The sequence below is a fragment of the Amblyraja radiata genome, chromosome 18 (genome assembly GCF_010909765.2).
Source record: "Amblyraja radiata isolate CabotCenter1 chromosome 18, sAmbRad1.1.pri, whole genome shotgun sequence".
Lineage (NCBI taxonomy): Eukaryota > Metazoa > Chordata > Chondrichthyes > Rajiformes > Rajidae > Amblyraja > Amblyraja radiata.
The window spans coordinates 48,458,275-48,481,276 of record NC_045973.1 but is presented as its reverse complement, the minus strand read 5'-3'; the positions used below and the strand labels follow the sequence as shown (position 1 = coordinate 48,481,276).

Genomic DNA, 23,002 nt, shown 5'->3' with positions numbered 1-23,002 from the left:
AAGGGAGAGACTGGAAAAGGTGGTTTGTTGGATGGGAGGGGTCCGAGATGATCTTTATTGCCCGTTTTGAGGTACGTTGGAGGTAAATGGAATGGATTGAGGGGAGGGGGGAGTTGATGGTCCAGGGAGGCCTTGGAGACAATGCGCTGTATTCTGTGTAGTGAGTGACTGTCAGTGTTTCCGTACCAGACTGTGATTGAGGAGGTGATGATGCTTTCAATGATGGATTGATAAAAACGGACCAGGAGGAGTTTGTGGACTCTGAACTTTATAGTCCATCCAGAAATCTATATAGACAACATCTTTAGTCAGAGGGTGATGAATCTCTGGAATTATTTGCCACAGAAGGCTGTGGAGGCTGTCAGTGGATATTTTTAAGGCAGAGATAGATAGATTCTTGATTAGTACAGGTGTCAGAGTTAGGAGGGAGAGCTAGATCAGCCATGATTGAATGGCGGAGTAGACTTGATGGGCTGAACGGCCTAATTCTACTCCAATCCCTCATGACATTATGTATTGCAGATCTTAAAGTTGCCCTCATCTACTTTTTTGGTTACTTCTTTAAAAAAACTCAATCAGATTCGTAAGACGTGATCTCCCACGTACAAAACCATGCTGACTATCCCTAATCAGCCACTGTCTATCCAAATGCATAAATATATCTTATCCCTCAGAATCCTCACCTGTAACTTGCCTACTACAGCTGTTAGGCTCACTGGTCTATAGTTCCCAGGCTTATCCAATACAACAATACAATACAACAATACAATACAATTTATTTGTCATTTGAACCCCATTGAGGTTCAAAGGAAATGTTGTTTCTGCAGTCATACACACAAGAAAGAACCAAGACACAACACAATTTACACAAACATCCATCACAGCGCATCTCCTCCTCGCTGTGATGGAAGGCAAAGACTTATCTCTCCCCTGCACTTCCCATTCCCCTCCCGATGTCAGAGTCAAAGTCAAAGCGCCCGGCGGGCGATGGCAATTGTCCCGCGGCCATTAACGCCGCGCCGGGTGATGCAAGGCCACGCTCCGGGTCTTGTTGTTGGAGCCCCCGGCGGGCGCTAGCAAAGTCCCGCAGCCATTCCAAACCACGCCGGGCGATGATGTAAGGCCCCGCTCCAGGTACTCTGCAACCCCGCAACTCGCGCGGGTGAAGTCGCCGTTGCGGAAGCCCCGAAAACCGGTCTCCCAGCAGGGACCCGCGGGCTCCCGTTGTCACTGTCCACCAGACCTGCGGTTGGAGCCTCCGAATCCCCGGGGTCGGGCCGCAGCCGCGCGCCACCACCGCTCCACCCGCTCCGAACTCGGCCAGCTCTACGATGGTGAGTAGGTCCGCAGATCCGTGACTGGAGCCCCAGGTCGTTCCTGCTGGAGGCCGCTCCACGGTGCTAGGCCCCAACGACAACGGAGACCCGACAGAGAAAAGGTCGGGTTCTCCGTGCAGGGGATAGATTTTAAAAGTTCCCCCCGCCCCCCACACACATACCCACACACATACACAAAAAAAAAAAAAAAACTACATTCAAACGAGACAAAAAACAACAAAAAGACAGACGGACTGCAGAGGCCGCTGCGACGTGAGTCGCGCCGCCCATCCTTGCAGCCCTTCTTAAATAGAGGCACAACATTAGCCACCCTCCAGTCTTCCAACACCTCACCCGTAATGTAACAACAACCTTTTAGCAAGGGCCTTAAAAGTACCAATTCCTGGTCTCACAATAGATTATCCTTATACTGGTCAGCATGTTGCCCAGCGGGAGGTAGAAAAAACAGAAGCTTTCGGTAGACACAAAGTGCTAGAGTAAATCAGTGAGTTAGGCAGCATCTGGAGAAAAAGGATGGGTGACATTTTGGGTCTGGATCCTTCTTTAGACTGAATGTAGAGGGGAGGGAACAGAAGGTAAGAAAAGGCCAGAACAAAGCAGGGCTAGCAACAGATAACCAAGGGAGGGTGGAGCACATTGTTGGCTGGGGAAGGTGTGAAAATGAAGGGATACAAGGATACGAAGTGAACCTAGTAGGATGACTACAGTGGGATAGGGGGAAGAGGGGGAATGCAGGGGTTACTTGAAATTTGAGAAATCAATGTTAATACTGCTGGGGTGTAAGCTACCCAAGCAAACTATGAGGTGCTGTTCCTCTAATTTGCATGTGGCAATTTGATCTGACAGTGGAGGAGATCTAGAACAGAAAGGTCAGTATGGGAATGGGAAGGCGAGTTAAAATGTTTGGAAACTAGGAGATCGCATCGGCCAAGGCGAACTGAGCATAACTGTTCAGCGAAAAGATTGCTGAAGCTTTATTTCTGGTTGCTGAGAAGTAAAGGAGATATGCAAGTGTTCAAAGCAGCAAAGTGCAATGAATGCTGAGCTAAGGTTGAAGTGACAAAGAGAGAAGAGGGGTTCTCAGACTATAATGAAAGTTGCTAGAATGGACCTTTAGAAACAAGCGTCATAGATGAAAATAAGTTAATCCAAAATCATACTTTTTTTTTTACAAAAGTAGGGTAATGGGCACAGATTCAAGTTGATAAAACACACACTTAAGAGTGTGAACAGGTTCCATTTTGCAAAGAGGAACCCAGCCAGGAATAGACTTGCAGTTAGAGATTGGAAGCAAAAACCTTGGAAATGTTTAATGTTGTGATGATGAAAACACCTACAAGTGAGTACTTAGTCCGCAGGGTAACTAACCGCAGGCAATATAATATCAGAGCACATTGTATTTCCCTTCTGAAATTTAGTTCCATTCGAATGCACAGATTGTTTCTATTTATATCATGAACTAGCAACCAGGATAAATTTCTCACCTGCAGTTTTTCTAAAGAAGTAATTAATCCAGATTGAAAGCTACCTATAATATATTGAAACCTATAATTGACGTTCGAGAGTGAGGGATATGTTTCTCTCTGAGTTGTTTGAGAAAGTGCTTTCTTTTGATAGAGTGGAGAACTAGACACTAACCAAAACAAAACTATTGTTGTACTGATGATTTGATTTCAGTTCAAAGGAGTAACTCCATTTCCACAGCTCTCAAGGGGGCAGATCTCACTCTGTACGAGAAGGCTGTGATCTCTGCAAGGTTAAGGAAGACTTCCAAAACAAACTGGAGGCTCAAGTCAGTCAAGAGGATGCCACTATGGCAGGACCTGAATACCGTCATGGGCTACAAGCTGAAATCCAGGGCAATCTCTGCCAATTACTTATCTCTGCCAGATGACCTCAATGCCTTTCACACTTTCTTTGAACAGACCCAACACAATGTCTGAAGAAGGGACTCGACCCAAGATGCACCAATTCCTTCTCTCCAGAGATGCTGCCTGTCCTGCTGAGTTACTCCAGCATTTTGTTCTATCTCCGGTGTAAACCAGCACCTGCAGTTCCTTCTTACTTAAGTTGTCACCCAGGTGATAGAAACATAGAAATTAGGTGCAGGAGTAGGACATTCGGCCCTTCGAGCCTGCACCGCCATTCAATATGATCATGGCTGATCATCCAACTCAGTATCCCGTACCTGCCTTCTCTCCACACATCTTGGGGGCAGAGGTCCAATCTGCTTTCACCTTCAGAAAGGCGCTGACCCAGATGGAGTCCCTGGATGGGTTCTGTAATTGTGCATCAATCAACAGGCCACAATCTTCACTGACATCTTTAACCACTCACTTTAATTGTCTTCTGTTCCAATTGGCTTCAGGGAAAACTGCACCATTCAAGTCTCCAAGAAAGATAAAGTGACCTGTCTTAATGACTAATACATCTAATATTGACCATAAAGAAGATTGAAAGGTTGGTAATGGTCCACATTAATGCCATGCTCCCAGACATATAGGAAAAATCATTTAATGGAGGATGCCATCTCTCAGGTACTTCATTCAGCTCTAGATCACCTTTGCAATAGGAAGATCTATGTCAAGATGCTATTCAGATAGATAGATAAGATAGAATTTATTTGCCACACAACCAGGGTCGGTGGAATTTGGGTTGTCAGCAGTGATACAATAATAAAGAACACACAACCACAATAAAAATGTAACACAAACATCCACCACAGCATTCATCACTGTGGTGGAAGGCACAAAATTTGGCCAGTCCTCCTCCATTTCCCCCTCGTGGACAGGACCAGAGTCCAGAGTCAGTCCAGGATCGGCTCTTCCTCACCGGAGACCGCGGCTTTAAGTTGTTGTAGGCCGCAGGCCGGCGATCGAGATTTAAAGTCCCCGTCGCAGCCAGACGCACCGTAGACTGCAGGGCCGGCGGTCGAAGCTCCCCTCCAGGGGTGATGGTAAGTCCATGCCGGCCCCGCGGTAGAAGTTGGCCGCGGGCCGGCAGTGATGGCTTCTTCTTCCCCCGGGTCCCCCACGAGGGATCCCGGGCTGTAGACGCCGCACCAGCTGGAGCTCTGCAGACCGCGGCTTCAGGCTGCGACTTCAGGCTGCCGGCTGCCCCGGGCCAGCGAAACGGAGCGCTCCCCTCCAGCGAGCCCCAGCGAGGGCTCACCCGCTCCACATCGAGAGTCCACGCTGCGCCCGCTGCTGAAGCCCCGGGCGCGTCTCCGGGAAAGGCCGCGCCGATCCTTGATGTTAGGCCACGGGGGAGGCGACCTGGAAAAAGTCGCCTCTCCATGGAGGAGGCGACCGAAGCGGTTTACCCCTCACCCCCCCCCCACCCCCCCCCACACAAAACACACAAAGGAACATTAAGCACATACTTTAAAACATACTAAAAAATAAACAAAAGTTGGAAAAACTGACGCGCTGCTGACATGGCTGCACACAGAGGAGCGTTCATTGATTGCAGATCAGCCTGCGACACCATAATATTGAATAAGCTCACCCCTAGTCTTCTGGACCTTGGCATTAGGGCCATCTGTAACTGTTTTTTGGACTTCTTGACCAACAGACCTCAGTGAGCTATAATTAGTCATAACATTTCCTCCATACTGCCCACAACACTGACGGCCCTCAGGGTTGATGCTCAATCCCTTATTTGAGCACCAATGACTGTGCGGTCATGTTTAAAGAAAACTCGATCTTAAAGTTTGCCGATGATACCAATGTTGTCGGCCGGATCTACAACAATGAGACTACATACAGGAAAGTAATTGAGATCTTTTTGCCATGATGCCAGGACAGCAACCTAACCGCTAACACTAATAAGTTGAAAGAATTGTTTGTTGATCTATGGAAGTAAAGGCACAGCCCTGTCCTCATGGACAGAGCAGCTGTAGAGATGGTTCCTCAGCATCCATATGACCTGCAACCTAACCTGTTCCCTTCACGCTGATGTGGTGATCAATCTACTGCTCCTGAAAAGATGCTACATGTCCACAAATAATTTCTCAAAGCTTTTCAGAAGTGTTTTAGAAATAATTCTGACAGGATGCACCTCAGGCTAGTGTGGCAATTGCTCTGCTCTTGACTGCCTGCACTAACAGCGATAGGTGAACGCAGCCACAAGGGCCACATCTAACTCCCTCTTAAATATAGCCAATGAACTGGCCTCAACTACCTTCTGTGGCAGAGAATACCACAGATTCACCACTCTCTGTGTGAAAAATGTTTTCCTCATCTCGATCCTAAAAGATTTCCCCCTTATCCTTAAACTGTGACCCCTTGTTCTGGACTTCCCCAACATCGGGAACAATCTTCCTGCATTTAGCCTGTCCAACCCCTTAAGAATTTTGTAAGTTTCTATAAAATATACCCTCAATCTTCTAAATTCTAGCGAGTACAAGCCGAGTCTATCCAGCCTTTCTTCATATGAAAGTCCTGACATCCCAGGAATCAGTCTGGTGAACCTTCTCTGTACTCCCTCTATGGCAAGAATGTATTTGGCAAGGGAGATGGAGAGGGGGGAGGAGAGAGGGGTGGGGGAGGGGAAGAGAGAGGGGAGGGGGGAGGGGGGAGGGAGGGGAGGAGGTGGATGGGGTAAGGGAGAGAGGGGGAAGAGTGTGGAGGAAGGGGGAAGAGTGGGGAGGGAGAACGCGGGATGGAAGAGAGAGGAGAGGGGGGGTGAGGTGTGGGGGAGGGGGGAGGGAGGGGAGGAGGGAGATGGGGTAGGGGAGAGAGGGGGAAGAGTGTGGTGGGAGGGGGAAGAGTGGGGAGGGAGAAGGGGGTGGGGGAGAGAGGGGTGGGGGAGAGAGGGATGGGGTGGGAGGAGGAGGGTAGGAGAGGGAGAGGGAGATGGAGAGGGGGAGGAGAGAGGTGTGGGGGAGGGGAGGAGAGAGGGATGTGGTAGGGGGAGAGAGGTGTGGGGGAGGGGGGTAGAGGGGGAAGAGTGTGGATGGAGGGGGAAGAGTGGGGAGGGGGGTGGGGAGAGAGGGATGGGGTGGGAGGAGGAGGGGAGGAGAGGGAGGGGTGAGGAGAGAGGGGTGGGGCAGGGAGGAGAGAGGGGTGGGAGGGGGAGAGTGGTGTGGGGATGGGGGGAGGGATGGGGAGGGAGGGGAGGAGGGAGATGGGGTAGAGTAGGGAGGGGTAAGAGTGTGGAGGGAAGGGGAGGGGTGGGGGGAGAGAGGGGAAATAGTGGGGAGGGAGAGTGGAAGGGGGAGAGGTAGGGGCCATCTGTTCCCCATTCCCTATCACCCCCAATCCTCTTTCTCTATTCCCACACACGTGATGACGCGCTTCGACACAGGCTGCGGGGGTGGGGGGGAGGGGCTGGGGCTGCAGTAAAGGCATATGTAAATGATCCATTCCGATTGGACATCTGTGAGCATTGGGCATTGTGACATCACACGATGGAACGTTCACCAACATTCTATGGGTGAGAAGATTTTTTTTTTTTTAATTGGGGGGGGGGGGGGAGAAAGATTTTATTAAAAATGTGTACATAAATTAGACGAAATTTAATCAGGAGTGGATACTTGGAATGAAAATTGAAATCTCTACCGAAATGGAAAAAATCTGGACGTTTCTGCGTCTGGTGTTGGCGTGTGGGCAGAGAGTGTGGGAAGAGAGCGAAGGGGCAGAGACAGAGAGAGAGTCAGAGACACAGAGAGAGGGGCAAGAGGGATAGGGGGGTGGAGAGGAGGAGAAGAGGGAGGGTGAGTGAGGGGGGAAAGGTGAGGGAGGAGGGGAGGAGAGAGAGAGGGGGAGAGTGAGAGGGAGAGAGAGGGGGTGCTGAGAGGGGGGTGAGAGGGAGAGGTGGGGAGCAGGCAGGGGGAGGGAGTGTAGAGGGTGGAGGGTAGGGGGTGTGGAAGGGAGGGGGTTTAAAGGACGGGAGGGAGGGTGGAGGAGTGGATGGAGGGGAGGAGGGGGGAGAGAGAGAGGGGGGGGAGGAGAGGGGGGGGAGGAGAGGGGGAGGAGAGAGGGGGAGGAGAGAGGGGGAGGAGAGAGGGGGAGGAGAGAGGGGGAGGAGAGAGGGGGAGGAGAGAGGGGGAGGAGAGAGGGGGAGGAGAGAGGGGGAGGAGAGAGGGGGAGGAGAGAGGGGGAGGAGAGAGGGGGAGGGGGGGAGAGGGGGAGAGAGGGGGTGTGCTGAGAGGGGGGTGAGATGAGGGGGGGAGAGGTGGGGAACAGGGAGGGGGAGGGAGGGTGGAGGGAAGGGGGTAGGGGTGTGTGGAGGCGAGGGGGGTTTAGGGGAGGGACAGTGGGGGACGGGATGGAGGGGAGGAGGGGGAGAGAGAGGGGGGAGGGGGGAGGAGAGAGGGGGGTGAGGAGAGGGGGGAGAGGAGAGGGGGGTGAGGAGAGGGGGGTTGAGGAGAGGGGGGAGAGGAGAGGGGGGAGAGGAGAGGGGGGGGAGAGGAGAGGGGGGAAGGAGAGGGGGGAAGGAGAGGGGGGAAGGAGAGGGGGGAGAGGAGAGGGGGGGGAGAGGGAAGGGGGCAGATGGAGGGGGGTGAGTGGGGGGGGGGGGGGGGGAAGAGGGAGAAAGAGAGAGGGATAGGGAGAGACAGGTGGAGAGAGAGAGAGAGAGTGCCTTTTTTACTCAACCCAAACCCAAACCACCATTTGCAGGCAGTGCTATTTTACTTCAAACTATCTATATGTTCATTTTCAAACCAAGTTAAGGGTACTCACTGTGCTGTAGACATTTGAATGAATACGTTTATTATCATTGCACAATACTGTGCAACGAAATTCCATTACATCTCCTCCGGTTAAAAAAATACAAACACGACAACCATTGACACATATGTACACTTATTAGTAAAATAAGTATTTAAAAAGAATTAAAAAGAATTTGGTGGCATTTCTTGGAATTACATTTTGTTTCCCCAGTGTTCTCTGTTGGAATTAAGCTCTTTTATCGCACATGGGTAGAAACTATCGCACATGGGAAGAAACTTCAGAGACCTGAATCGCCTCCCAGAGGGTAGCAGAGTGAAAAGGTGGTTGGCAGGGTGGGATGTGTCCTGCTTGATATTTGTGGCCCTGCGCAAGCATCGGGCCCTATATATGTCATCCAAGGAGGGCAGTTGAGCATTTGTAATGCTCTGTGCAGTTTTTATAATTCCCTGCAGCGCCCTCCTCTCAGCCACAGTACAGCTGGCAAACCACACCAGGATTCCATAGGAGAGGATACTTTCCACGGCGCATCGATAGAAGGACAGCAGCAGCGGCTGTGAGACGTTTGCTCTCCGCAGACACCTCAGGAAATACAGCCGCTGATGTGACTTCTTCACGAGAGTAACGGTGTTCATTTGCCATTTGAGGTCCTGGGAGATGTTTATTCCCAGGAACTTAAAGCCAGTGACTCTCCACCATGTCTCCTTTGATGTATAAGGGAGCAGGTTCCTCTCTCCTCTTCCTCCTGAAGTCGACGACCAGTTCTTTTGTCTTTGATGGGTTGAGTACCAGGTTGTTTTTGGTACACCAGACAGTCAGTTTTTGGACTTCATCCCTGTAGGCAGACTCGTCGTTGTTGTTTATCAGTCCCACCACAGTCGTGTCGTCCGCAAACTTGATGATCCTGTTTGTACTGTGTGTTGGTATACAGTCATAAGTGTATATTGTATACAAGATGGGACTCAGCACACAACCTTGTGGCGCTCCTGTGCTGAGCGTCAGGACTGGGGAGTAATTGGACCCCATCCTGACAGTCTGTGGGTGGTCTGTTCAGTGTCATTCAGAGCTCAGAGTGACAGAGACTAAGTGACAGAGCTCCAGCTTGCAGAGATTAATTGAGGCACACCACTTCCTGGTTTTATAGTCCCTCCCCCTCCCACCAGCAGGAGCAGCAGAGAGAATGGGGAATTTTGTAAAAACATTAATATATCTGTCATTTTTCATCGACGGGAAAAATCTTCGGTACACATATGGCGGAGGGGGGCTCTGAGCGAGGTGGCCAAAAATGACGGCCGTAGGTGGCGGCGTTCTCTCGGAAATCGCAGCACAGATGGCCAAAACCGGTCAAGAACAGACTTTTAGTAATATAGATATATATAAATACAACCACATACTCACACATATATGTACACACACATATATAATGTTTACTCTATGTGTTGGAAAGAACTGTAGATGCTGGTTCAAATTGAAGCTAGACACAAAGTGCTGGAGTAACTCAGTGGGACAGGCAGCATCTCTGGAGAGAAGGAATGGGCAACATTTCGGGTCAAGACCTTTTTCTATGATGTTCATGTGAACAATGCATTTCATCCCACTCTGATGTACACGGCAATAAACTAATTGGAAATCTATAATCTGCATGCATACTCACTGGAGCAGTGAAGCTCAGAATGCATGGGAACATTCGAAGGGAATTGAATGTGAAAATGAGTGTTTAATACGAATTTGAAAAAGTGATGGTCTAGTGGTTAGAAGTAGACAATAGACAATAGACAATAGGTGCAGGAGGAGGCCATTTGGCCCTTCGAGCCAGCACCGCCATTCAATGTGATCATGTCTGATCATCCCCAATTAGTACCCCGTACCTGCCTTCTCCCCATATCCCCTGACTCCGCTATTTGTAAGAGCCCTATCTAGCTCTCTCTTGAAAGCATCCAGAGAACCTGCCTCCACCGCCCTCTGAGGCAGAGAATTCCACAGACTCACCACTCGCTGTGAGAAAAAGTGTTTCCTCGTCTCCGTTCTAAATGGCTTACTCCTTATTCTTAAACTGTGGCCCCTGGTTCTGGACTCCCCCAACATCGGGAACATGTTTCCTGCCTCTAGTGTGTCCAAGCCCTTAACAATCTTATATGTTTCAATGAGATGCCCTCTCATCCTTCTAAACTCCTGAGTGTACAAGCCCAGCCGCTCCATTCTCTCAGCATATGACAGTCCCGCCATCCCGGGAATTAACCTTGTAAACCTACGCTGCACTCCCTCAATAGCAAGAATGTCCTTCCTCAAATTAGGGGACCAAAACTGCACACAATACTCCAGGTGTGGTCTCACTAGGGCTCTGTACAACTGCAGAAGGACCTCTTTGCTCCTATATTCGATTCCTCTTGTTATAAAGGCCAACATGCCATTCACTTTCTTCCCTGCCTGCTGTACCTGCATGCTTACTTCATAGACTGATGTACAAGGACCCCCAGATCCCGTTGTACTTCCCCTTTTCCCAACATGACGCCATTTAGATAGTAAGCTGCCTTCCTGTTTTTGCTACCAAAGTGGGTAACCTCACATTTATCCGCATTAAACTTCATCTGCCATGCATCTGCCCACTCCCCCAACCTGTCCAAGTCACCTGCATTCTCATAGCAACATGTATTCTCATAGCAACAAAGTAACATGTTTTTATTAATTTTATGATCAAGTGCTAGGTAAAAAAGTTAATAGATGAAGTTGAATGCAGAACTTAAAAAGCACCAATGGCTGTTTGAAAGGATTCTACAGGCACAAACACATTATATTATTCCTACTTCTCCTAAACAGTTGATGAATAGTACACTGTGTGCTGTTGGGTGAGAGGCTCTAGAAGTGACAATTTGTGAAAGAGAATTGTGCTTTTGTAACTTGGCAAAAATAACTTTTCATGGACATACCACACAGGAAAATATGAATTAACAACTCATTATTATAAGGGAAGGAATTCTCTTTAAATATTCAACTCTATTCCAATATTAGAAAATAAAACGTAGAACAGCACAGCACAGGAACAAGCTCTTTGGCCCACAATGTCCATGCCAAACATGATGCCAACTTAAACTAATTTCTTCTGCCACCTTCCATATGCCTGTGCCTGTCTTAAACCCTATTAAATGCCACTATCGTATCTGCCTCCACCACCACCCCTGGCAGCGCGTTCCAGGCCCCCACCATTCTCTGTGTAAAAAACTTGACGGCACATCTCCTTCAAACTTTGATCCTCAAAACTGAAGGCCTGGTCCACTAAATATTTCCACCCTGGGAAAAGGTTGTGACTGTCTACTCTATTCATGCCCCTCATAACTTTATATACTTCTATAAGGTGTAAGCAGGTTAATAAATAAGGAATATGACAATGCTTTTGTAAACTGTATTAACTTCAATCATTAAAATACCTTGGTGAAAGAGATATTCTGACACGATAGGTTCTGAATGCCTCGATAAAATAAGACGAGCTTGAACTTGCAATAATAAATTGGTATTTCTGAACAAGAAATGTGTTGACTGTCAATTAACTGGAAGTAGCAAAGAAAGAGGAAAAAATATATTAAAATTAAATGCAGCTGGCACAATACTTTTTAACATTGTGTTTCCAGGTGTACTGTTTTCAAAATATATCCCTGAATATATCCCTGTTCGTTTTTTCGATCTCCACTCCTACAGGTTTGAAATCAGCTGAAAACTAGCAATATTGTTGCCCTATTTTCTGCAGAATCTAATGACACAATCAATGATATTCTCCATCAGATTCTACACACATGTAGCACTCCTGACACAGCTGTAGCTGTGTTCATGGCCAAGTTCTTGCAGCCTCATTGCCATTCCGCTGAGTTTTTCAACGGTATAACAAAAAATGTTGGAAACACAGCAGCTCAATCAACATCAATGAAGCGTAAAGATACCTTATGATTCAGAGTTTAGTCCACTTCATTAGATCAAGGAGAAAATAAGTAAATTTGTGGGATTAAACAGAATAATAACAGAGGAACAAATATCAGGTTCCAAGGGAGAATGAAGCATGCTATTTAATCCAGGAGTATCTAGCAATATCCAATTCTAATGAAGGGATTGCACCTCAAAATACAAATGCAATGTTTCTCTTGCCAGATGTTCCCCATTTCCAATTCCAATTTCCAACACATGCCGATAGACACATTATGCTGGAGTAACTCAGTGGCTCAGGCAGCATCTCTGGAGAAAAAGGATGGGTGACGCTTCGGGTCGGGATCTTTCCTCAGATGGAAACTTTCAGTCTGACGAAGGGTTGCAACCCGAAACATCATCCATTCTTTTTCACCAGAGATGCTGCCTGGCCCGTTGAGTTGCTCCAGCACTTTGTGTCTATCTTTAGTATAAACCAACATCTGCAGTTCCTTGTTTCTCCAACACACGCTGTTGTTTGCAACAGAATGCAACCAAACCCAGCTGGATCACTGTGAAGGACGGTCCCGACCCGAAATATGTCGGTCCATTTCCCTCCACAGATGTGGCCTGACTTGCTGAATTCCTCCAGCAGGTTGTTTTTAAACCCAGTTGGTCAAATCTCAATTATAGGGTGGAAACCTGATTTTAATCATATAATGAACTCTCACATTACTTGAGAATGGAACATCAGTGCCACTCACACCGCACTCCATATAAATAGGGGCCACAGTTGCAGATGTTTAATACTTAATTCCTCAATATTGGCTCTCCAATCATCCGTAGGATTTGTGTCTACTTCAATCCGAAGCGTATGTCATTGACTTCAGACTATTAATTTCTTGTCACACATAATTATAAGCTGAGCCCCTAAAATCTATTGGCCGTTGAATTATTAATGAATCAAACAGATGCAACAAACTTCAAAATTAATAGTAGTGTCTGGACTTGGAAAATATCGTAGCATCTTGTGTTCAGTTTGACGACAATCATTGTTAGTCCAACTGCGACAAAGTTAATACATGAAAAATACCTGTTTAGATGCCAGAGTACAAACCCAGAGCCTTTCCAAAACAGGCGAATGTGTTTGTGTCTGAATCAACAGTATCATCCTTGGACCCATAAGGTTGTGAGTTCAATTTTACAGTACAATATTTCACATGAAAGGCCTTGATAGAGTGGATGTGGAGATGATGTTTCATTAGTGGGAGGATCTACGACCAGAGGTCATAGCTTCAGAATAAAAGGATGTTGCTTTAGGAAGGAGATGTGGAGGAATTTCTGTAATCAGGGTGGTGAATCTGTAGAATTCTTTGCTACAAAAGGCTTTGGAGGCCATCAATGGATATTTTTAAGATATAGAGAGGTAGATAGATTCAGGATTATGTGTGTATTATGGGGAGAAGGCAGGAGAATGGGGTTAAGAGGGGAAGACCAAACTTGATGGGCCGAATGGCCTAATTCTGCTCATGTCAGTTATACTCTTATGAAAAGGATTCTCTTCCCACTAATGCTGCATAACCTGTTAAGAGTTTCCAACAATTTATATTTTTGTTTCGTGTTTCTAACATCTGAAATATTTTGCTTTTGCTTCAAAAACAGAGCCCAATTAGCACTAATTTCATCCATTCAGCTACTTCACAAAGACCTCAAAAATCTCTCTGTCCCTGGAGGCTTGAATGGCCAAACCAGTGCACATGAATCTGAAAATTAAAAACAAAAACGCTGCAGATGCTGCAAATCTGAAACAAAAACAGGAATGCTGGAAATACCTAGTAGGTCCGACAGCATCTGTGGGAAGAGAAACAGAGTCAATGCATTAGAGTGGAGATCGTTTGTCAGAACTGAAAAGGAAACAAAAGATGGTTAAGCAACAGGGGTTGAGAGTGAGCATCTTTATAAGATTCTTTGGTCTATTTTACAGTTGTGACAAAGGATCTCCAACCTGTTCTTGGACAGCTTTGACAGTTTATCTTCACAAATGCACCCTGACTTTGAGTATTTCTAGCCTTTTCTGTTTTTGTGCAAGAAAAGCTGTCTGCCTTCTCATAAAATGGGTAAAAATGCATTGGTGAAAGAGATATTCTGACATGATTAGGTTCTGAATGCCTCGGTAAAATAAGACGAGCTTGAACTTGCAATAATAAATTGGTATTTCTGAACAAGAAATCAGTTGACTGTCAGTTAACTGGTAGCAGCAAAGAAATAGGAAAAAAAATATTAAAATGAAATGCAGCTGGCACAATACTTTCAATTTTTAAAATTTTTTTACACTGTGGACAATCATCTTAATTTTTCTTTAGAATGCAATACATTTCTGTGCTGGAGGAACTCAGTGGGTCAGCCAGCATCTATGGAGGGAATGGACAGACAACATTTCGGTCGAGATCTTTCTTCAGACTGTCTCCATTAATGTTGGTGTAGCTGTATGGACCATACGTAGGCTGTAGATTGGCATTGTGTGCTATATGTGGGCTGTAGCGGGGAGTGTAGGCTATGTTAGCTTTAGAAGTCAGCCATAATTGACCCCAGCGGTATGAACATTGACTTCCACCCCAGCGGTATAAACATTGACTTCTCCAATTTCAGGTAGTCCTTGCTTTCTCCCTCCTTCCCCTCCCCAGCTCTCCCACAGCCTACTGTCTCCGCTTCTTCCTTTCTTTTTCCCGCCCCCCTCCCACCTCATTCTGAAGAAGGGTCTTGACTCGAAACGTCGCCTATTCCTTCACTCCCTAGATGCTGCCTCACCCGTTGAGTTTCTCCAGCATTTTCGTCTACCTTAGATTAGCCGATTGGGTTATGCATATTTTTTGCATTGGCAATTTGGGCCACATGTAAACTAGATTGGCCATGTGTACACTGCAGATTGGAAGTGTGAGCCATATGTAGACTATAGATTAGTAAATGGCCAATTTTGGCTGCTGAGTTTATCAATTTTCATTTCGTAAAATTTCTCAAATATCTCCAGCCTCATTTCTGCTTCTTTATAAAGAATGAATGTAATGCCCCAAATGCACAGGATATCCCTTCAATGCAAAGGTTTTCAGTGAACTGTGCATATAACGCCGATTGGCTGCTCTGAAAACCTATTTACCCCCTCAAAAGGAACATGGAACATGATCATAGTGGGATTAGTCTGGGCCACTGCAAAACAGCAACCTCCAACTTCACCACCCAGCTTTTGCTGGGAGCCTGAGCAATGAAAATAATCCAGGCGAGACACAAAACGCTGGAATAACTCAGTGGGACAGGCCGCATCTCTGGATAGAATGAATGGGTAACATTACAGGTCGAGACTCTTCTTCAGACTCGACCCGAAACGTCATCCATTTCTTCTATCCAGAGATGCCGCCTGAGTTACCCCAGCATTTTGTGCCTATCTTCGGTTTTAACCAGCATCTGAGTATAGAAGTTGGGATGTAATGTTAAAATTGTACAAGGCATTGGTGAGGCCAATTCTGGAGTATGGTGTACAATTTTGGTCGCCTAATTATAGGAAGGATGTCAACAAAATAGAGAGAGTACAGAGGAGATTTACTAGAATGTTGCCTGGGTTTCAGCAACTAAGTTACAGAGAAAGGTTGAACAAGTTAGGGCTTTATTCTTTGGAGCGCAGAAGGTTAAGGGGGGACTTGATAGAGGTTTTTAAAATGATGAGAGGGATAGACAGAGTTGACGTGGAAAAGCTTTTCCCACTGAGAGTAGGGAAGATTCAAACAAGGGGACATGACTTGAGAATTAAGGGACTGAAGTTTAGGGGTAACATGAGGGGGAACTTCTTTACTCAGAGAGTGGTAGCTGTGTGGAATGAGCTTCCAGTGAAGGTGGTGGAGGCAGGTTCGTTTTTATCATTTAAAATAAATTGGATAGTTATATGGATGGGAAAGGAATGGAGGGTTATGGTCTGAGCGCAGGTATATGGGACTAGGGGAGATTATGTGTTCGGCACGGACTAGAGGGGTCGAGATGGCCTGTTTCCGTGCTGTAATTGTTATATGGTTATATGGTTATATGGTTTCCTACAACGGAAGAATCCAGGCCTTATATTTCAGAGAGTACAATTGCAAACACTCTTTTATCATGAAGCAATATCGACTGTACAAATGGTTGCTTTGTGTTTATAGTCGACACAGCTTCTGACCCCGTCTTTGGGAAAGGTTGTGAGAAATTGTGCCAGGACCTGAGGCATTGCTTAGGGAGCATTTGAAAAACTAGAGCTAATTCTCAATGCTCACCTTCATTGGGAACTGTTTGCTGTCAGTTCAAGGGAAGCCAGACTTGACAGCACACATCGAAAATAACAACACTAAGCTCTCACAGATGCAGAAGGGAACTTTGCTCAATGTGTTAAGGCAAAAACGACTTTCTTTTCCTCAAAAGTTTGATCAAAGCCCAATTCAAACCAAGTAATGAAACAAATCCCTGAATTCTTATTTTCTTCACTTGGATCATATTATTTTATGCTTCACACCAAAGAAAAGAAAAACAGAATTGCTAAACCGGAAGGTACAATGCTAAAAGCAAAATAATGCCTGTTTCAAACAAAAATGGTGCAGATTTGTCTTACTACATCTGATTCTAATCTTATCATAAACTCTCTGTTCTTTTCTTAAACCCAGCATTCTTCCTCAACATTCTCCTTTCCTATGTAGGAATCTATCTGGCAAATAAAGGTCCTAAGGTCATGTGGGAGGAGCAGAATTAGGCCCAGTCTACTCTGCCATTCAATCATAGCTGACCTATCTCTCCCTCCTAACCCCATTCTCCTGCCTTCTCCCCATAACCCCCGATACCCGTACTAATCTATCTATCTCTGCCTTAAAAGTATCCTCTGACTTGGCTTCCACAGCCTTTTATGGCAAGGAATTCCACAGATTCACCACCCTCTGACTAAAGAAATTCCTCCTCATCCCCTCCCTAAAGGAACGTCCATTAATTCTGAGGCTATGACCTCTAGTCCTAGAGATTCCCTCTAGTAGAAACATCCTCTCCACATCCGCTCTATCCAAGCCTTAAACTAAAACAAAAATTGTGATTTATGAAATAGTCTTAGAGTCCAAATAACCTTAATTTGCATGGAACCAAAATATTTTTCCAGGCTAGATTTTGCCCTCTGAATAGTTGATAGTGTTTTGTAGTTACTGAAGGCATCATGAATATTGGCTATTTAGTAGTTTATTTGCAAGATAGATTCCTACGTAGGAAAGGAGAATGTTAAGGAAGAATGCTGGGTTCCTTTAACTTTCTTAGAATAGTTTATATTATTTTAGCTGGGATTTATGTTTGTTCAATTGTATTATAGTTATCTGAATTGTGCAACGCTGCCTTCTTTTAAACATATTAACAACATTTTCTCACCTCTGAGTCAAGGATACTTCACCAGTTCTTGTCTTGATGGGAGTCTGTCCCCTAAAATAAGATTTGGGCTGAGCCTTCTTTCTCTAAAACCCTGCAAATTATTCTCTCTCAAGTATTGATGCATTTTGATTGATTCTATCTCCAGAAGTCATGCATAACATCATGAGAGTAATAGTGTAGGAAGGTTCTGAAGAAGGGTCTCGACCCGAAACGTCACCCATTCCTTTTCTCCAGAGATGCTGCTTGTCCTACTGAGTTACTCCAGCTTGTTGTGCCTATCACAGAGTCTCTTGCCAGGATAGGGGAATCGAGAACTAGAGGATAGTGGTTTAAGGTGAAGGGAGAAAGATTTAATAGGAACCCGAGGGGTAACTTTTTCACACTAAGTGTGATGGGTGTGTGGAACAAGCTGCTGGAGGTATATTCATAGACAGGTACATTCATAGGACAAGGTTTTGAGGGATATGGGCCAAATGCAGGCAGGTGGGACTAGTGTAGATGAGACATGTTGATCGGTGTGGGCAGTTTGGGCTGAAGGGCCTGTTTCCACACTGTATTACTCTATGACTATAACTCCATAACTGTGAGTTTTAGATCACAACTGCTCTGCCTATGACAACATATTTCCTCACATCCCTCTTGTAGCTTTTGTCCCAAACTAATACTGTCACTGATAGAGTTGGCAAACTAATACTAGGCTTGATATTAAAGGCATTCATATTATCCAAGTTCCATTGGAGCGACTCTTCCTCTCTGAATAGCCTCTCTATTATCTATTGCTATATAATCTGAATGGAAAATAGCCAATATTCATGATGCCTTAAGGGCTCAAAATTAAACTCTTCCCATCTTGTCCTTATGGCAACTTTCATTCAGAATCTAATCTTGACCTTCTACCCCATCTTCTTTGCAGCACAACCCAGTGGGTTCATGTAGGTACACTTACACAGCCACAGCTCTTTGCTCAGCTAACCGCCTCACGAGTTCCAGTGAAAGATCATTGCCCAGAAACTCTAATTACACTTCTCTCACTAAATGCTGCCTGGCTTGTTGACTATTTCTAACGTTTTCGGTTTCTATTTAAAATAAAGACGCATAATATGTCCACCAGGTTCAAGAGCTTCTTCTCAACAACCATCAGACAATTGAACACTAACAACACTAACCAATGAACTAAGCACTAAGGACTTTGGGCTTTGGGCTCTATCTCTCCCATCTAACCCCATTCTCCTACTTTCTCCCCAATCATATATCATCTATGTGAATTGTGCCTATTATGCTGCTGGAAGTAAGAATTTAATTGTTGTAAGGTCAGTACATTCGACAATTAAAGACTCTCTTGATTTTACACATATTCCTAAAATCCTCTGACGCTTAAATTGTTTATCCTCTTGGCCCCTCAGTCCTCTTCCCATTTATTTAATCACCGTAATTGAGGGATGGATTACAGTCATTGATCACGGGGAGCGTGGTCTCACACAAATCGGAAATGAAGGGTCTTCCTTCCTTAGAATGACATTACCTAGACCCCCGGCTGCAATCATTCTTCCTCCAACGTGACCCACAGAAAAATCTGCACGCTTCTCCCTCATCCGTGTGGAGCGGGACTGTTTCAACCAATTTCCTAAAAAAAAAGTAAATGTGCATTAAACAGGAGAAACTACAAATGCCAATGAAGTTGACAAACGGTGATTTTTATACCCAGTCACTGAAATGTTGCTATAAACATTATTTAGAAATGTGAATCTGCTAATCAGTGAATCAAAAACTGTAATTACTCTCCCTGGTAAATTGAAAGTAATCATCACCGCTACTTCATTAATATAATCTAAGAAAATGTAGGTTAATCACCAAATTATTTTTTTTCCATTGTGATACCATTAGCATTCCTCTTGGCTAAGTCTGACTTGAACGGATTTGCAGATCAATGCCTTGAGGCTTTCCTTTATTAAATTGGTTAATTACAACAACCTCAAGTTTAATAGTCTGGTCTTTTAATGAAATAAGTTAACTTCCACTCTTATGGTGAGACAGACCATCAAATTTCCCTAAAATAAAATATCGATGCATTATCCTTTTTATTTGTCCTTCAGATTGTCTTCAGATGGATTTGAAGGATGTTCTAACTTAGATTATTTTCTCTGGAATGCAGGACGTTGAGGGGAGACCTGATAGAAGTATATAAGATTATGAGAGGCACAGATAGACAGTATTAAAGAAAACTTTAAAACACACCACAAAGATCGGGTAATGAGGACTTTATTTAAGAGCATCAAATACAATGATCACTGGGAACACTCGAGCAGATTGTTCCTCGAACAAAGAGTCAAGTAATCTTAATATACAGTTTCTCAGTTTGATTTGTTGTTTACCATTGCAGACACTTAAGCAGTTATTCCTTCTTTGGTTTAGTTTAGTTTAGAGATACAGCACGGAAACAGGCCCTTTGGCCCACCAGGTCCGTACCGACCAGCGATGCCCGCACATCAACACTATCCTACACACACCAGGGATAAATTACATTTATACCAAGACAATTAACCTTCAAACTGGTACGTCTTTGGAGTGTGGGAGGAAACCGAAGATCTCGGAGAAAACCCATGCGGTCACAGGGGGAACGTATAAACTCCATACAGACAGGACCCATAGTTGGGATTGAACCCGGGTCTCCAGCGCTGCAAGCGCTGTAAGGCAGCAACTCTACCGCTGCGCCACCGTACCGCCCAGAATGGTCCTACAACAATTATAAATCATGCACCTCTTACTGACACTGAGCAACAAACACAGCTCAATCCAACGCCCATGGCAGCTAAACAGATGTCCTTTTAATCTCAATGTACTTATGTTATCTTACAACTGTCAGAAACTTTTACCCTGGGTTGAAATGCCAAAGTGATTTGGGAAAGTTGGGTTAATCGGCAAATGCATGGCAGATGCAGTGTAACATTTAGAGGTTATTCATTTTGATCCAAAAAAGACTGTTCATCATATGAATGGTGATAGATTAGGTGATGGGGTAGATGCAACGAGACCTGACTGTCCTTATTCTTCAGTCACTGAATGTAAGTCTACAGTTGCAGCAGCTGATTGGAATGAAAATGATACATTCAGCTTCATTGCAAGTAGATGTGAGTACAGGAGCAAGGACGTGCAGGGCCTTGGTGAGACCTTATCTGAAGTTTATCTGAAGAAGAATGTTCTTGCCACAACTTGGAGAGTTACGAGACTGGCATATAAAGGCGGATTAGGTCAGTTAGGCCTGTATTCACTGGGGTAGAGAGGAATAAGAGGAGATCCAATAAAAAGCCTACACAATTCTAATAGGACAAGACAAACTAGATCCATCTTGGTCATTGCCAATGTCTGGAGAGTGCAGAGGAAGAGGATCGCAGCTTAAGGATATGGAGTGTACCACTTGCAGCTAAAGTTAAGAAAAGTTACTTCAACCAGACGGTGGTACATCTGAGGAATTCACTGAGGAAGTTAATGACTTGGCAGTGAAGGCCAAGTCATTTAATTGTATTCCGGAATGAGCGAGCTGTATTTCCTACTGCTGAATGAATCAGGGGATACAGGGAGAAGGTTGGAATAGGGTAATGGAGTGGATAATCAGCCGTGATCATGTGGAATGGTGCATTGGGCCTGAATGACTGACTGCTCCTACTCTCTGTGCTTCTAACCAGCTGTGACTTACGTGAGAGTGGCAACAAGATTTCAATCACAAACCTAACAACTGGAAAGTTGGCCAACCACAGCTTCCTTGGCCAGGCAGCTGCCTGCTGCCGCTGAATACAATCTCATCGAGGTCTTTGTGCAAGCATTCAAGGCAGAGGATTTGCTGAAGGAGCTGCCTTTGCTTCTCAACTTGAGGTGAAAATTATAATTTAATTTATATGAAAACGGAGCTGCTGCCGGAGACACGATCCAACACTGATTGTTGACGCCTATGTTAGTTTCCGATTGCAACATCAGTAATGTTAACTCTTTCCAGCAGCAGCAGCAGTATTTAAGTGTGATTTTCCTAACAGATTAACTCAATATTTCATTTGACAGTCGACAACATTTAGCTTTGATAAAATATTGGCTAACATTTAACACAATGGCTTAGATTATAGTTCCATATTTGGAGTATGGGATGATGGTGGGTTGTGGCAATCTGGTGGTTGAGGGGGTCAAACAAAAGGTCCACATTGGCAGGAGGTGCATTCAGGACCGCGAGATGGATCTGGGCTCGGTAGTGGCATTAGGGAGGCATGTCATGGAGTGGCACAGGGAGAAGGGGTCATGGTCACAATGGGTTTTAAGCTAGCATTGATATCCATTGATAGGTGATCCCAAAAGATATTGGCAAATAGGTTGATAGGTAGAGAGATAAATAAAAACCTGGAGGAGAACCAGGTGTGTAGGAAAAATTGCAGATGCTCGTTTATACTGAAGGTAGACACAAAATATTGAAGTAACTCAGCGGGACAGGCAGCATTCAGTAAGTATTCAGACCCCTTCACCTTTTCCACATTTTGTTTGGTTACAGCCTTATTCTAAAATGGATTCAATTCTTTTTTTTATCATCAATCTACACACAATACCCCATAATAAAAAACGTGAAAACAGGTATTTAGGGGGGTGTAGGGGGGGGGGGGGGTAGGGGTGCTGTGGGGGGAGGGGTGGTGTGGAGGGGTGGTGTGGGGGGGAGGGGTTGGTATGGGGGGAGGGGGTGGTCCGGGGGGGTGGTGTGGGGGGGAGGGGGTGGTGTGGATGGTGTGGGGGGTGTGGCATGGGGTGGGGTGGTGTGGGGTTGGAGAAGGGGGGGAGGGGTAAAGGGGGGGTGTGGGTGTGTGGGTGGGATCGGAGGTGTTTGGGGAAGGGGGGAGGGGGGAGGGAGAGTGGGGGTGTGTGGGGAGGGGGAAGAGGGGGAAAGGTGGGTTTGGGGGATGGGGGGGGTGGAGGGGAGGGACTCCACTCAATGGCCACTGGCCGCGGCACCACACAGCACCTCCCGACTCCACAAAGCGGCTTTCCCGACTACAGTCTTGCTGACTCAATCAGCACGCTTGTGGACTCAGCCCCGCCTCCGGGGTTATATATTCTCCAGTGGGTGCCGGAAGGGACGTTACCTTCATGGTGACCGACAGGCGAGAAGACCAATCTGCTGATCTCACAATTTTTTAAACCTTCATAGCTTTTGTAATCTTCCACCGATCGGAACAAAACTTGGTGGCTTGGAGAGAGAACGGTGAGTATGGTTTCGAAAAGGTCCTAGCGATAAAGGGTACCATTTTTGCGCACATTTAAAAAAAAAGCAAAACAGAAGTGATCAAAATTAGAGTTTTAGTAATAGTATAGATTAAGCCCGTTGATAAATAAAACTGAAAATAGTGGAATAACTCATCGGGTCAGACAGCATCTGTGGAAAGAGAAAGAGAGTTGATATTTCAGGTCAAACACCTTTCCCAATTCCAAAGAAGGTTTTTGACTATGCACAATAACTGTTTCTCTTTCCACAGATACCGTCTAGCTTGTTTAGTGCTTTTCTGTTTTTATTGCAGATTTCAAGCATCTGCAGGTTTTTCATTCTCAGACCCAGTCGTGGTTTGCTTTTGAGATTGAAAATGATGACATACTTCAAAAGGAAATTGCGTCCAAAGTTTGAGGATCATCCATTTCTATTTTTTAAAGGCCCGG

General features: G+C 45.5%; 1 protein-coding gene across 3 annotated transcripts in view; it reads right to left on the bottom strand.

The window, feature by feature from the left end:
* Window positions 1-23,002, bottom strand: part of klhdc8b (kelch domain containing 8B) — a 133,089-nt gene that overhangs the window by 7,516 nt on the left and 102,571 nt on the right. For all 3 annotated transcript variants that reach the window (XM_033037327.1, XM_033037328.1, XM_033037326.1), the window contains one exon: window positions 18,843-18,944. In XM_033037327.1, the coding sequence (XP_032893218.1) occupies window positions 18,843-18,944 (102 nt within the window). The remainder of the gene's footprint in view (window positions 1-18,842; window positions 18,945-23,002) is intronic.